Below are 16,695 nucleotides of genomic sequence, written 5' to 3'. Positions count from 1 at the left end.
TTGTTATATTACCTTTGCATCAAATTACAAGAAACTAGTTAACGCTTTTGTGAGGGTTTTTCCTAATACAGCGGCTGTGGGAGTGACGTCTTTCTCTCTTCTGACTTTGCTGTTTGAACAAATGGGAACAGAAATATATATTTAATGTAATCATTCACTGCTATATAAGGTTATCCAACTATGACGACTTCCACTTATGAGAAAACTGTAAATAATTTGAAAATGTGTGAAAAGGGTCTAAGTTATCCACTTACGAATAAAATATGACATCTACGATGTCGGCTGTTAAGTTACTGTAATGTTACCATAGTAACCGCGTGTTTACTTGCCGGCAGAGTGTCAGCTGTCGTGTTTCAGTGAGTTGCAGTACATAGGCATTAATATCTGACAGGTAAGACACTTTATTTACGCTTAATATCTTAATTCTAACTCATATTTATCTTACAACACCGAATAGACTGTTTAAGACAAGAGTTGATGAAGAAAAATGTTCGTTTTAAAACGTTAACTGATATCCTGACATGGTAACGTTAACTGATATCAGAATTTTTTGTATTTTGCCCGTTGTTTTTTTATACTGTCATGTTAGTTGTTTTTGGCAACAGTAAGGCTTTAATGCAATAAATAAAATGTACTTATTATAGTAGGCCTATTCATAAAACAATGACCTAAATAATTTCAAAAACCAAATAATGGCTTTCTTTCTCATTAGAAAAATGTCTAGGCTGATGGGACCCCCTGATAAGTTTCTGCCATCTGAGTGGAAGCATGCAAACCAGGTGCATTTCAGGAGTTCTGAGGCAGAACGAGTGCACTCGGAGAGACTGACAGCAGAGTGTCAGAGACTCATAGAGGAGAGTAACAAATATACCAAACACATGCAACAGGATGCACAAAAGAGGCTCGGTATGCAACGCTTAAAATATGTGAGATGTGCAGTAAGACAGGAAGTGTAATATCACTTGACCTTTTAAAGATTAGTGGTACCGTAGAAATTATGAAAAGAGGAAGTTATTATTTTAGATAGGGTTATTGATTTCCTTGATAAAACATAAACCGTTCTGGCCTAGTCAACTCTGTAGTCTTCTTCTTCTTCAGAGCAGAGAATCCATGACATCAAATTCTGGAGGCAGGAACTGGAGAATAAGTTTGAGGAGATGGTGCAGGAGATTGAGACCCTCGGCATCTTCAAGAGCCGTGTAGAAAAAGCCTTTGAGAGCTGCTCTGAACCTCTTCAAGTGACTTTGCAATGTCTGACTGAGAGGTACTTCTCTCTGTAGAGCACAACCAGGGGACATTACTGAAATCAAGTGTTGAACTACATGACCAAATTCATCAAAAGTGACATTAAAGGTGCAGTGTGTACATTTTAGCGGCATCTAGTGGTGAGGTTGTGAATTGCAATCATTCACTGCTCACCCCTCCTTTTTCGAAGCACTTAGAGGAGCTACAGGGGCCGACACAGGACAAAAATGTCGTATTTTTAGCGTTTTGTAGAGAAGTTTGTCCGTATAGGGCTACTGTAGAAACATGACGGAGCAAAATGGCGACTTCACTGTAAGGGGGCCCGCGGTGTATGTAGATAGAAATGGCTCATTCTAAGGTAATAAAAACATAACGGTTCATTATGTAAGGTCTTTATACACCACTGAAAACATAGTTATGTATATTATATTGCATTTCTGTCAATTGATCCTCATAATTACTACACACTGCACCTTTAAAGACTTTTACATTGATACAAAAAAATATATAGGCTATTTCAAATAAAAAAAAAGTATCATGGTTTTCACAAAGATATTAAGCAGAACAAGTTTTCAACATTGATAATAATCATAAATGTTTATTGAGCAGCAAATCATCATATTAGAATGATTTCTGAAGGATCATGTGACACTGAAGTAATGATACTGAAAAAACACAGAAAATAAATGACAGTTTATATAAAAAATGTAAATGTATATAAAAGTATATACAAATAGAAGTCAGTTATTTTAAATTGTAATAATATTTAACTGTATTTTTTATCAAATAAATGCCGCCTTGAGCATAAGAGTTTCGAAAAACTTTAAAAAAATCTTAGTGACCCCAAACTTTTGAATGGTAGTGTAAGACAAATTAACCACCCCAATTTAGGATTAGGCCGACATCATTCATTATTACAGATCAAATCTTTTACAAAATGTCTCATTGGTAGCCTAATCATGTGATATGTACGGGACATCCTCAGAGAGAAGCGTGTGGCGATTGACCTGGTGCATGATGAGGTGGAAGAGGAACTGTTGAAGGAGAAGGAGGTGATTGAGGGAGTGATGGTTCTGCTGCAGCGAACAGTCGAGCAGATCAATGAGCAGATCAGGTTGGTGGGACAGTGACAAAACTCCAAGGGCTAACTGATAAGGAATTCAATTGTCTATAATATTTCCTGTGAGAATGTCTGTCAAACTTGTAAACGTTACAAATTATATAATAAACAATATATTTTTCAATGATAATAATTCTATAAATAATCATTTAATAAAACAATATTGTGTATTGTTAAAATGTGTATATGGCTGCTTTAAATTTAATTGCAAATTGAATTAATTGCTACATTCAGTAGCAATTGAAAAGTCCTAAAATATGGCACTGAACCCCTGAATTATCGGTATGTGTTGTTCAATAAACTAAACATCAATTTGCTCAAACCTACATTTTAGTTTGTAAATGATTCCTGTGCTTTTCAGGCTCATTCGCTCAGTGAAGTACTATCTGGAAAAGGACTTGCAGGACAAATTTCAGGCCGAGCGCATCGATGATTTCTGCTCTCGTCTCACTAACACGTCGCCTGATTTAAACGGCGGGAATTCAAACTTTACAAGTGTTGGGTAAGATAACATGTTCATGATACAGTATTTGAAATGTAATTCTGTTATATGCATGCATTTGAAAATAGGTCTTCCAACTTTTTCCCTTTGCAAACTGATTTCCTTTACCATTTCCAGAATTGCAGTGACTCCAGAGGAATGGGAGAGCCTCTGCAACGTTAACATTAGCAAAGCAGAGAAGGAGAAGAATAACTCTCTTTCTCTGAGAGCTCTTGTGGCGAGCTTGCTGGAGCAGACGGCTGCAGACATGCGCAGACAGCATGAGGCTACGGGAAGGGCATTTGAGCTGCGCATACAGGAGACCAAAACTGCTAAAACACAGCTTGAGAACCAGCTCAATGAGGTGAGTTGCACTTGTAAATTAAAGGGATAGTTTACCCAAAAGACAAAATGACTTACCCTCATTATGTCCTTGATGTATATGACTTTCTTTCTTCACATAAACACAAACAAAGATTTTTAGGAAAATAATCAATCTCTGCGAGTCCATATAATGCCATTGAATGGGTGTCGCTCTGTCGACGGTTGAAAAAAAACACACACATGCAGCGTTCATGTTGGTAATCCATACTACCCAAGTGTGCCACACACGTCCTGAAAAGTGAAGCCAAAGTGTCTCGATTGCCCCCAGGTGGTTGGTCCCAGTATTGCTCATAAACCCTGCCCCCTCCCCAGGACACGAGACGAACTAAACAATCAAATTACACTTCAAATAAATTTTTTCCAAAGATGGTTTCTGTCATTTTAGGTAGTTTTTATCACGCTGATGTTAGTTCAAGCGTTCGTTCTTTAAAATAAGTTTAGTTTTAGTTGATGCTATAAAAATGGGGGTTTGAGGTCATAATTTACAGCTTCTCTGAGCGAGTAGGCACTGAGGCACCAACAGACTTTCTTTTTTTTCAGGAGGAGATTGGAGCTTTAGCTTTAATTTCTACATTTCCATAACTGTTTATTTCACACCAACATAATGAGTTGCTCTGCAGTAAACTGTGCTAACAGATACTGCAGGAGTGTGGGCAGGGTTTTAATATCACGGCTCTACTTCCCGCTCTCTACTGAGCAGACTCAGGTCCCAAGGTCACTACTGCGCAGACTCAGGTCCCGAGGTCACTACTGCGCAGACTCAGGTCCCGAGGTCACTACTGCGCAGACTCTGGTCCCGAGGTCACTACTGCTCAGACTGAAGTCCCGAGGTCACTACTGCTCAGACTGAAGTCCCGAGGTCACTACTGCTCAGACTGAAGTCCCGAGGTCACTACTGCTCAGACTGAAGTCCCGAGGTCACTACTGCTCAGACTGAAGTCCCGAGGTCACTACTGCTCAGACTGAAGTCCCGAGGTCACTACTGCTCAGACTGAAGTCCCGAGGTCACTACTGCTCAGACTGAAGTCCCGAGGTCACTACTGCTCAGACTGAAGTCCCGAGGTCACTACTGCTCAGACTGAAGTCCCGAGGTCACTACTGCGCAGACTCAGGTCCCGAGGTCACTACTGCGCAGACTCAGGTCCCGAGGTCACTACTGCGCAGACTCAGGTCCCGAGGTCACTACTGCTCAGACTCAGGTCCCGAGGTCACTACTGCTCAGACTCAGGTCCCGAGGTCACTACTGCGCAGACTCAGGTCCCGAGGTCACTACTGCGCAGACGCAGGTCCCGAGGGGTCTACTGCGCAGACTCCGGTCCCGAGGTCACTACTGCTCAGACTGAAGTCCCGAGGTCACTACTGCACAGACTCAGGTCCCGAGGTCACTACTGCTCAGACTGAAGTCCCGAGGTCACTACTGCTCAGACTGAAGTCCCGAGGTCACTACTGCTCAGACTGAGGTCCCGAGGTCACTACTGCGCAGACTGAAGTCCCGAGGTCACTACTGCTCAGACTGAAGTCCCGAGGTCACTACTGCTCAGACTGAAGTCCCGAGGTCACTACTGCGCAGACTCAGGTCCCGAGGTCACTACTGCTCAGACTGAAGTCCCGAGGTCACTACTGCTCAGACTGAAGTCCCGAGGTCACTACTGCTCAGACTGAAGTCCCGAGGTCACTACTGCTCAGACTGAAGTCCCGAGGTCACTACTGCTCAGACTGAAGTCCCGAGGTCACTACTGCGCAGACTCAGGTCCCGAGGTCACTACTGCGCAGACTCAGGTCCCGAGGTCACTACTGCGCAGACTCAGGTCCCGAGGTCACTACTGCTCAGACTCAGGTCCCGAGGTCACTACTGCTCAGACTCAGGTCCCGAGGTCACTACTGCGCAGACTCAGGTCCCGAGGTCACTACTGCGCAGACGCAGGTCCCGAGGTCACTACTGCGCAGACTCAGGTCCCGAGGTCACTACTGCTCAGACTCAGGTCCCGAGGTCACTACTGCGCAGACTCAGGTCCCGAGGTCACTACTGCGCAGACTCAGGTCCCGAGGTCACTACTGCGCAGACTCAGGTCCCGAGGTCACTACTGCGCAGACTCAGGTCCCGAGGTCACTACTGCGCAGACTGAAGTCCCGAGGTCACTACTGCTCAGACTGAAGTCCCGAGGTCACTACTGCTCAGACTGAAGTCCCGAGGTCACTACTGCGCAGACTCAGGTCCCGAGGTCACTACTGCGCAGACTCAGGTCCCGAGGTCACTACTGCGCAGACTCAGGTCCCGAGGTCACTACTGCGCAGACTGAAGTCCCGAGGTCACTACTGCTCAGACTGAAGTCCCGAGGTCACTACTGCTCAGACTGAAGTCCCGAGGTCACTACTGCGCAGACTCAGGTCCCGAGGTCACTACTGCGCAGACTCAGGTCCCGAGGTCACTACTGCGCAGACTCAGGTCCCGAGGTCACTACTGCTCAGACTCAGGTCCCGAGGTCACTACTGCTCAGACTCAGGTCCCGAGGTCACTACTGCGCAGACTCAGGTCCCGAGGTCACTACTGCTCAGACTCAGGTCCCGAGGTCACTACTGTGCAGACTCAGGTCCCGAGGTCACTACTGCGCAGACTCAGGTCCCGAGGTCACTACTGCGCAGACTCAGGTCCCGAGGTCACTACTGCGCAGACTCAGGTCCCGAGGTCACTACTGCGCAGACTGAAGTCCTGAGGTCACTACTGCTCAGACTGAAGTCCCGAGGTCACTACTGCGCAGACTGAGGTCCCGAGGTCACTACTGCGCAGACTGAGGTCCCGAGGTCACTACTGCTCAGACTGAAGTCCCGAGGTCACTACTGCTCAGACTGAAGTCCCGAGGTCACTACTGCACAGACTCAGGTCCCGAGGTCACTACTGCGCAGACTCAGGTCCCGAGGTCACTACTGCGCAGACTCAGGTCCCGAGGTCACTACTGCGCAGACTCAGGTCCCGAGGTCACTACTGCGCAGACTGAAGTCCCGAGGTCACTACTGCTCAGACTGAAGTCCCGAGGTCACTACTGCGCAGACTGAGGTCCCGAGGTCACTACTGCGCAGACTGAGGTCCCGAGGTCACTACTGCTCAGACTGAAGTCCCGAGGTCACTACTGCTCAGACTCAGGTCCCGAGGTCACTACTGCGCAGACTCAGGTCCCGAGGTCACTACTGCGCAGACTCAGGTCCCGAGGTCACTACTGCGCAGACTCAGGTCCCGAGGTCACTACTGCACAGACTCAGGTCCCGAGGTCACTACTGCGCAGACTCAGGTCCCGAGGTCACTACTGCGCAGACTCAGGTCCCGAGGTCACTACTGCGCAGACTGAGGTCCCGAGGTCACTACTGCGCAGACTCTGGTCCCGAGGTCACTACTGCGCAGACTGAAGTCCCGAGGTCACTACTGCACAGACTCAGGTCCCGAGGTCACTACTGCTCAGACTGAAGTCCCGAGGTCACTACTGCTCAGACTGAAGTCCCGAGGTCACTACTGCTCAGACTGAGGTCCCGAGGTCACTACTGCGCAGACTGAAGTCCCGAGGTCACTACTGCTCAGACTGAAGTCCCGAGGTCACTACTGCTCAGACTGAAGTCCCGAGGTCACTACTGCGCAGACTCAGGTCCCGAGGTCACTACTGCTCAGACTGAAGTCCCGAGGTCACTACTGCTCAGACTGAAGTCCCGAGGTCACTACTGCGCAGACTCAGGTCCCGAGGTCACTACTGCGCAGACTCAGGTCCCGAGGTCAATACTGCGCAGACTCAGGTCACGAGGTCAATACTGCGCAGACTCAGGTCACGAGGTCACTACTGCTCAGACTCAGGTCCCGAGGTCACTACTGCGCAGACTCAGGTCCCGAGGTCACTACTGCGCAGACGCAGGTCCCGAGGTCACTACTGCGCAGACTCAGGTCCCGAGGTCACTACTGCTCAGACTCAGGTCCCGAGGTCACTACTGCGCAGACTCAGGTCCCGAGGTCACTACTGCGCAGACTCAGGTCCCGAGGTCACTACTGCGCAGACTCAGGTCCCGAGGTCACTACTGCGCAGACTCAGGTCCCGAGGTCACTACTGCGCAGACTGAAGTCCCGAGGTCACTACTGCTCAGACTGAAGTCCCGAGGTCACTACTGCGCAGACTGAGGTCCCGAGGTCACTACTGCGCAGACTGAGGTCCCGAGGTCACTACTGCTCAGACTGAAGTCCCGAGGTCACTACTGCTCAGACTGAAGTCCCGAGGTCACTACTGCACAGACTCAGGTCCCGAGGTCACTACTGCGCAGACTCAGGTCCCGAGGTCACTACTGCGCAGACTCAGGTCCCGAGGTCACTACTGCGCAGACTCAGGTCCCGAGGTCACTACTGCGCAGACTCAGGTCCCGAGGTCACTACTGCGCAGACTCAGGTCCCGAGGTCACTACTGCGCAGACTCAGGTCCCGAGGTCACTACTGCGCAGACTCAGGTCCCGAGGTCACTACTGCGCAGACTGAAGTCCCGAGGTCACTACTGCTCAGACTGAAGTCCCGAGGTCACTACTGCGCAGACTGAGGTCCCGAGGTCACTACTGCGCAGACTCAGGTCCCGAGGTCACTACTGCGCAGACTCAGGTCCCGAGGTCACTACTGCGCAGACTCAGGTCCCGAGGTCACTACTGCGCAGACTCAGGTCCCGAGGTCACTACTGCGCAGACTCAGGTCCCGAGGTCACTACTGCGCAGACTGAAGTCCCGAGGTCACTACTGCTCAGACTGAAGTCCCGAGGTCACTACTGCGCAGACTGAGGTCCCGAGGTCACTACTGCGCAGACTGAGGTCCCGAGGTCACTACTGCTCAGACTGAAGTCCCGAGGTCACTACTGCTCAGACTCAGGTTCCGAGGTCACTACTGCGCAGACTCAGGTCCCGAGGTCACTACTGCGCAGACTCAGGTCCCGAGGTCACTACTGCACAGACTCAGGTCCCGAGGTCACTACTGCGCAGACTCAGGTCCCGAGGTCACTACTGCGCAGACTCAGGTCCCGAGGTCACTACTGCGCAGACTCAGGTCCCGAGGTCACTACTGCACAGACTCAGGTCCCGAGGTCACTACTGCGCAGACTCAGGTCCCGAGGTCACTACTGCGCAGACTCAGGTCCCAAGGTCACTACTGCTCAGACTCAGGTCCCGAGGTCACTACTGCTCAGGCTCAGGTCTTGAGGTCACTACTGCGCAGACTCAGGTCCCGAGGTCACTACTGCTCAGACTCAGGTCCCGAGGTCACTTCTGCGCAGACTCAGGTCCCGAGGTCACTACTGCGCAGACTCAGGTCCCGAGGTCACTACTGCACAGACTCAGGTCCCGAGGTCACTACTGCGCAGACTCAGGTCCCGAGGTCACTACTGTGCAGACTCAGGTCCCGAGGTCACTACTGCCCAGACTCAGGTCCCGAGGTCACTACTGCGCAGACTCAGGTCCCAAGGTCACTACTGCGCAGACTCAGGTCTCGAGGTCACTACTGCGCAGACTCAGGTCCCGAGGTCACTACTGCTCAGACTCAGGTCCCGAGGTCACTACTGCTCAGACTCAGGTCCCGAGGTCACTACTGCGCAGACTCTGGTCCCAAGGTCACTACTGCGCAGACTCAGGTCCCGAGGTCACTACTGCTCAGACTCAGGTCCCGAGGTCACTACTGCGCAGACTCAGGTCCCGAGGTCACTACTGCTCAGACTCAGGTCCCGAGGTCACTACTGCGCAGACTCAGGTCCCGAGGTCACTACTGCACAGACTCAGGTCCCGAGGTCACTATTGCACAGACTCAGGTCCCGAGGTCACTACTGCTCAGACTCAGGTCCCGAGGTCACTACTGCTCAGACTCTGGTCCCAAGGTCACTACTGCTCAGACTCAGGTCCCGAGGTCACTACTGCGCAGACTCTGGTCCCAAGGTCACTACTGCGCAGACTCAGGTCCCGAGGTCACTACTGCTCAGACTCAGATCCCGAGCTCACTACTGCACAGACTCAGGTCCCAATGTCACTACTGCGCAGACTCAGGTCCCGAGGTCACTACTGCGCAGACTCAGGTCCCGAGGTCACTACTGCGCAGACTCAGGTCCCAAGGTCACTACTGCGCAGACTCAGGTCTCGAGGTCACTACTGCGCAGACTCAGGTCCCAAGGTCACTACTGCGCAGACTCAGGTCCCAAGGTCACTACTGCGCAGACTCAGGTCCCGAGGTCACTACTGCACAGACTCAGGTCCCGAGGTCACTACTGCGCAGACTCAGGTCCCGAGGTCACTACTGCGCAGACTCAGGTCCCGAGGTCACTACTGCGCAGACTCAGGTCCCGAGGTCACTACTGCGCAGACTCAGGTCCCGAGGTCACTACTGCGCAGACTCAGGTCCCAAGGTCACTACTGCGCAGACTCAGGTCTCGAGGTCACTACTGCGCAGACTCAGGTCCCGAGGTCACTACTGCACAGACTCAGGTCCCGAGGTCACTACTGCGCAGACTCAGGTCCCGAGGTCACTACTGCACAGACTCAGGTCCCAAGGTCACTACTGCGCAGACTCAGGTCCCGAGGTCACTACTGCGCAGACTCAGGTCCCAAGGTCACTACTGCGCAGACTCAGGTCTCGAGGTCATTACTGCGCAGACTCAGGTCCCAAGGTCACTACTGCGCAGACTCAGGTCCCAAGGTCACTACTGCGCAGACTCAGGTCCCGAGGTCACTACTGCACAGACTCAGGTCCCAAGGTCACTATTGCGCAGACTCAGGTCCCGAGGTCACTACTGCGCAGACTCAGGTCCCGAGGTCACTACTGCTCAGACTCAGGTCCCGAGGTCACTACTGCGCAGACTCAGGTCCCGAGGTCACTACTGCGCAGACTCAGGTCCCGAGGTCACTACTGCGCAGACTCAGGTCCCGAGGTCACTACTGCTCAGACTCAGGTCCCGAGGTCACTACTGCGCAGACTCAGGTCCCGAGGTCACTACTGCTCAGACTCAGGTCCCGAGGTCACTACTGCTCAGACTCAGGTCCCGAGGTCACTACTGCGCAGACTCAGGTCCCGAGGTCACTACTGCGCAGACTCAGGTCCCGAGGTCACTACTGCGCAGACTCAGGTCCCGAGGTCACTACTGCTCAGACTCAGGTCCCAAGGTCACTACTGCGCAGACTCAGGTCCCGAGGTCACTACTGCGCAGACTCAGGTCCCGAGGTCACTACTGCGCAGACTCAGGTCCCAAGGTCACTACTGCGCAGACTCAGGTCTCGAGGTCACTACTGCGCAGACTCAGGTCTCGAGGTCACTACTGCGCAGACTCAGGTCTCGAGGTCACTACTGCGCAGACGCAGGTCCCAAAATCAGAGCCATATTCGTAACTTCTCACATGAACTTCACAATGCCCCCCTCATGATCGCTCGTGTGAGTAGACCGGAAGCAATAATTTGTAGTTAAAAAATTACATATATATATATATATATATATATATATATATATATATATATATATATATATATATATATATATATATATATATCATATATTAAGGCATCACAACATTATAATGAACAGTAATGGAATGGTGAAAATTGATATTTATATTGAGATATGTTAAAGATTGTATTTAAGAGTGTCATTAAATGTATGTGTTTTTTCAAACATCAACTTTATGCGAGTGTTAGATGATGGCAAAGGTAATCTAAATGTAAAAATAGGGGAAATAAGCATGGACTGTTAAAGAATAAATACAGATAACAAATATTGGCAAAATTTATATATTAAAATAATTTAATATTATTTAATTAATAATATTTGCTGATATATAATATAATGTGGATTCCTAGCCATATACTGTAATAAACTGAATAAGTCAAAAATGTATATTTTAAGAATAACATTAATTGATTTATTAATTTAGTAATCCATTGCGTTCTTTTATTTGTAGGGTTCATTCAAAGTTTTGTTGTTGTTATGGTTGTTATTATAGTTATAATTTGACTAGTTTTGTTTGTCTATGTGCTCTCTCAAAGCTGCTAGCAGAGATAGCAAATCAAGAAAAGAATCTGGAGGCTCTAAAAGTGGCTATCGCAGAGAAAGAAGCTCCACTGAAAGTGGCTCAGACGCGACTGTCTGCTCGCAGCCAAAGGCCCAACGTTGAGCTCTGCCACGACCCGGCTCAAATCCAACTGCTGGCAGAGGTCAAGGAGCTTGCTAACCACATCGAGAGGTAAAGCAAACATATAACATGAATTACTTGTCCCATATGCTAGTATATCCCAAATAAAAGCCTTTCCCTCCTCTATGGTTTCTGCATTAGACTGGTCGAGGCACTAGAACTTTCAGAGATGGAACTGAAAGCTCTAGCAAGCAACCAGTTGAGCCTGGAGGGGGAGATCCAGGTGAAGACCAACTCTCTGTATATAGATGAGGTGATCTGCCTTCAGCTACATCAGCCGGTCGTTATTCACAACTTCTGAACAGAGCTCACGTACGGCGGTTTTGGAAGAAGAGTTATCTAATGTCTTTAAAAATATGTACTGGGATGTTTCCTCATAGAGTTTGTTCCACACACCCCATTGAAGGAGATATTTTGATAAAATGTCTGCAAAATAAAAGAAAATGTATACAAATAAAAAAGATGAGCCCAAGTTACTTGGTTCTAGTCTTAAAACATGAATTGAGGGTTTGTGATGAGAAATAAAAATGTAATCATCATAATTCATTATGAAATGGGCAAAGATTTGGGTATAAATATATAAATATCAGTTTTTCAGAAAATAATTTCAGTGCTAACAATACTAGTTTCTGTATTAGTTAGTATTCATGCGATGGGGTATCAAGTACACACATCTCTATGGTAAAGATAACAGGAACTTTCTGAAACAAAATCAGTCAGATCAAGTAAGAAGCACATAACGGATCCGAAGAAAAACGGTCACATCAGATCTTTTGAGCTCTTCAAATATTAGGTAAGCGACCATTAACAATTTTGATAATAAAGGTTTCATAACTAATTTCAAATAAGACTATATGTGTGTTGTGCTTTAAACAGACATTATTTCTGTATTTCTCTCATTATATTAGTCTGAGATGCTGCAAAGATTGCTGTTCATCTTAACTGTCGTTCAAATGACAGACTGTGATCATTTTGGTGAGTGTTAACTTGTGTATTGTGTGTATTTCATCATGGTCTTATTACCCTGATTTATAGAGAACTCTTTAAGAGATCCTTTAAGAGACTTTTTAGTCATGAAAACATTTCAAATATTCAAGAATCACCATATAAAAGGCCTCACTATAATATAACCTGTTTTTTATGTCAAATTAAATGTTTTGACTCCATTGTTTTACACATTTTTCTGAACTTATCAAGTGTCTGAAAGCCCCATCATCTGCTGCATTTCTATGACTATGACTGTTATTTATTTATTACTTATTTTGTTTTTCCTGGTTAAGAAATAAAACTGGGTGTGATAAGCGAAAAACTAAATCAATTAAAGGGTTAGTTCACCAAAACAATGAAAACTATCCCATGATTTACTCACCCACACGACATCCTAGGTGTATTTGACTTTTTTCTTTCAGACAAATACAATCTGAGATATATTAAATAATGTCCTTCCAAGCTTTATAATGGGTGAATAGAGTGTAGAGGATTTGATTTTGAAGCCCAAAAAAGTGCATCCGTCCATCATATAACTGCTCTACACGGCTCCGGGGGGTTAACAAAGGCCTTTTGAATCGAAGTGATGCATTTATGTGAGAAAAATATCCATATTTAAAACTTTATAAACTAAAAAAACTAGCTTCCGACAGACGGTCGGAACACCAGTCACGAATTAGAAGTCTAAAACAAGATTTTTTAAAGAGAAATGTCGTAGGATTTCGATATAACAGAAGAGGGGCTTGAGTTTGTTGCCCAGCCCTATATGTTTGAACTGCGAGAAGCGTCAAAGCTTACGCTACCCCTAAATCATGTCAGGGGTTACTCTTTTGCCGTAAGTCGACTTGTGTACGGCCATCTGCCAGAAGCTAGTTATTTTAGCTTTAAAAGTTTTAAATATGGATATTTTTCTTACACAAACGTATCGCTTCGGAGCCCCCCGGAGCATTTTTTTTATATATCTCAGATTGCATTCGTCTGAAAGAAGAAAGTCATGTACACCTAGGATAGCTTGCGGGTGAGTAAATCGTGGGCAAATTTTCATTTTTGGGTGAACTATAATGTAAATTATTAAAAAGAATGTTTGTCCCTTTGATTTGAGTCATTGATTTTAATACCATGTTGTAAAAATTTATGAAAATACGGTTGAAGAAAAATTCCAAGATCAAGGTTCAGAGGAAGAAAAGGCTTTAGTTTAGTTAGTAAAATTTAATAAAACTACGGTATTGTGAATGTTTTAGATTTTGTTTTTTATTTCAGACCCTGATGATCCGACTAACTTCTCCATCACAGTAGGTGACAGCTACACTGGAGAGGCCGGTTTGTGCATCAGGGCATTATGTTCTTTCACTGTCCCTCAAAGTGTCTCAGAACCCATTAACAGAACCTGGGTCAAAGGAGATCCACAAAATCCAACTGCTGAAGTTCCTTGTTTTGCCATTGGATCATTCAATGAGAGAGAGTGCAGCTTTGTGCTGAATAACTTGGTTCGGGGTGAATCTGATGGTGAATACAGATTGAAACTGGAATGGGGACAAGGGAAAGTGTACATCTTTCCTCAGACAGTAAACATTACTGTAATAGGTTGGTTGTGTGTTTGTTGTGCATTTTTAACAGAGAAAGTTGCACACACATTGATTCATTTATACATTTCTGATTCCAATAAATCATTGTTTTTAGAGCTCACCCAGAAACCAACTATAGACGTCCCACAACTCACAGCGGGAGAGAAGGCCGAGATATCCTGCAAAATTCCAGGGGATTGCATGTATCCCTTAGCAAATGTTGTGTGGAAAGGGATTGAGCCTGATGAAATTATACTTTATGGTCTTGGAGTGCTTGGTTCGCAAAAGGACTTTTCAATAATGATTTTTCATCCTGAGCCTGAACATCACAATACTAAGCTCACCTGCACTGTAATTTTTCAAGAAAGCATACAGACTGAAAGTACTGTGATCCTTGAAGTAAGACGTATGTATCATTTCACTTATAACACACCATAAATTCAAATGTTAAGATGATGAACATCATCTTTGTAATAAACGTATCATTTTTCTTCAGATGCCCCTAAAATCCTGAATAGCTCCCGTTGTTTGGTGAGGGGTGATGAATTGACCTGCATGTGTGTCAGCAGTGGTGTGCCATTACCCCAGATATACTGGACGATTCTGGACGGTGAATATCACAGTGCCTTTTCAGCAGAGAACACCATCAGCATCATCACCATCTCCATTGCTAGTTCCAGGAACCTCAATGCTACCATTGAATGTGTCAGTAAGAATCTCATTGGTTGGACAAAAATGAATATCCAAGTGCACAACCGTGCTGAGAAACCCAAAGGTAGGCAGGACACAATCATGTGTTTTCCAAGCATTTTACATTTTCTGCCATATTCATTTCCTTTATTCTTCTCTCATTTTTTAGTAAGTTGGAGTTTGTCCACCCCTTGGATATTCTTTATCCTTTCAGTTGTTGTAAATGTCATCTTCGCTTCCTGTTTGACTGTCATCCTACGGTAAGAACTTCATACTCAAGAAATAGATGTTGTTTGTGTTGGTCACTGATAGCACACATTTTACCATTAACATTTTGACAGAAGGAGAGAAAAATGCAAGAAACCAAAAGATGACAACAATGTCTACATGACTCCATTGAAGAGAGATGAATCTGTGTATGAGACTATTAAAACGTCTTCAGAGAGAACTTAGTGGTTTTATCAACACATTACAGCTGAAATAAAGCTTTTTGTTGAGTTTATACGTCAAGCGGCTTTTCTTACACAGCATAAAGTGAAACAGTTAGCATGCATATTATCATGCTCATTTGTTTTTGTCATTTTCACTTCATGCCAGCATAATGCTTTTAAAAACTTTCTTATTCCACTATGTTAGAAGATTTGTAATCTTTATATGTTAAGACTTTAATTTTAATTAAAAGTTGTGATTGTATACAAAGGTCTTGTGTTTTCTTATGATCGTTTCAATACAACATTTCATGCCTTTAAAAGGACTTTTAAGATAGTAAGTTTGTTGACAAAACTCAAACTGTTAAATTCAGATCTGTTAGGAAGTTTCCTCTGAATTTCTGAAACAGCGCGTGTTTCCTCTCTATAGTGTGTGTTTGGGGCAGAACTATCACACTAAAATTTTCTGGGTTAATTTTTTACCCAGACTGCTGGGTCCTTCCTGTTAAGTTATTTTCAAAGTGTTGGGTAGTTTTGTGTGTTATCCTGGGTTAAATTTCACTGCAGTAGAATTATGCACCCCCTCAGAAACCCAACCAAATGCTGGTTTGCCAAGCTGGAATAAACGGGATTGGTAATGGTCATTTTGTCTTCTGTCCTGAGGTGATATTCCTGAATAAATTTAAGGTTTGTGTACACTTGTGTATGACATTACTGTAAAGACAAAAAAAAAACATTTGTAGTTTAGACTTTTTTTTTTACAATAACATTTACCGTTGTTTGCTCCGTTATCATCATACTTTTTTTTTTTTTTACTAATATTGTGTTGGACCAACTTTTGCTGCCCAAAGAGCCCTGACCCGTCGAGGCATAGATTCCACTAGACCCCTGAAGGTGTTCTGTGGTATCTGGCACCAAGATGTTAGCAGCAGATCCTTTAAGACCTGTAAGTTGAGAGGTGGGGCCTCCATGGATCGGACTTGTTTGTTCAGCACATCCCACAGATGCTCGGTTGGATTAAAATCTGGGGAATTTGGAGGCCAAGTCAACACATTAAACTCAATGTTGTGCTGAAACTTTTTTGCTTTGTGGCAGGGGGGCATTATCCTGCTGAAATCCTCTAGGGGCCACCACAGCCACCAGGGAATACAGTTTCCTGAAAGGGTGTACTTGGTCTGCAACAATGCTTAGGTACGTGTCAAAGTAACATCCACATGGATGGCAGGACCCAAGGTTTCCCAGCAGAACATTGCCCAAAGCATCACACTGCCTCTTTAAGCGACGCACACACACCCAGCCATCCACCTGATGTAAAAGAAAACGTGATTCATCAGACCAGGCCACCTTCTTCCATTGCTCTGTTGTCCAGTTCTGATGCTCATGTGTCCAGTTGGCGTTTTCGGCGGTGGACAGGGGTCAGCATGGGCACCCTGACCGGTCTGCGGCTATACAGCCCCATACGCAACAAACTGCGATGGACTGTTTATTCTGACACCTTTCTATCAGAACCAGCATTAACTTCTTGACCAATTTGAGCACATAGGCCAGTTTTTGCTTCCCATGTGCATCAATGAGGCCATGACCCTGTCGCCGGTTCACCACTGTTCCTTCATTGGACCACTTT

At 46.1% G+C, this 16,695-nt stretch overlaps 2 protein-coding genes across 2 annotated transcripts; both read left to right on the top strand.

Annotated features, from left to right (window-relative positions):
* Nucleotides 1-716: 716 nt before the first annotated feature.
* Nucleotides 717-11,702, top strand: tekt1 (tektin 1; the record flags this gene model as incomplete). The annotated part of the gene is made up of 7 exons (XM_079822991.1): nt 717-906; nt 1,099-1,264; nt 2,231-2,359; nt 2,727-2,867; nt 2,985-3,210; nt 11,256-11,452; nt 11,543-11,702. 7 exons carry the CDS (start codon nt 717-719, stop codon nt 11,700-11,702), a joined length of 1,209 nt encoding a protein of 402 aa, XP_079679117.1.
* A 613-nt stretch (nt 11,703-12,315) lies between these two features.
* On the top strand, nt 12,316-15,096 carry LOC307131125 (sialic acid-binding Ig-like lectin 14; the record flags this gene model as incomplete). Its single annotated transcript, XM_079824614.1, has 6 exons — nt 12,316-12,376; nt 13,649-13,972; nt 14,069-14,359; nt 14,450-14,728; nt 14,858-14,903; nt 14,985-15,096. The coding sequence occupies 6 exons, from the start codon at nt 12,316-12,318 to the stop codon at nt 15,094-15,096; spliced, it is 1,113 nt and encodes a 370-aa protein (XP_079680740.1).
* Nucleotides 15,097-16,695: the final 1,599 nt, after the last annotated feature.

The sequence above is a fragment of the Gobio gobio genome (assembly GCF_949357685.1).
Source record: "Gobio gobio genome assembly, chromosome: 8".
Lineage (NCBI taxonomy): Eukaryota > Metazoa > Chordata > Actinopteri > Cypriniformes > Gobionidae > Gobio > Gobio gobio.
The sequence above is the reverse complement of the archived record's forward strand: the minus strand, read 5'-3'. Positions and strand labels throughout refer to the sequence as shown.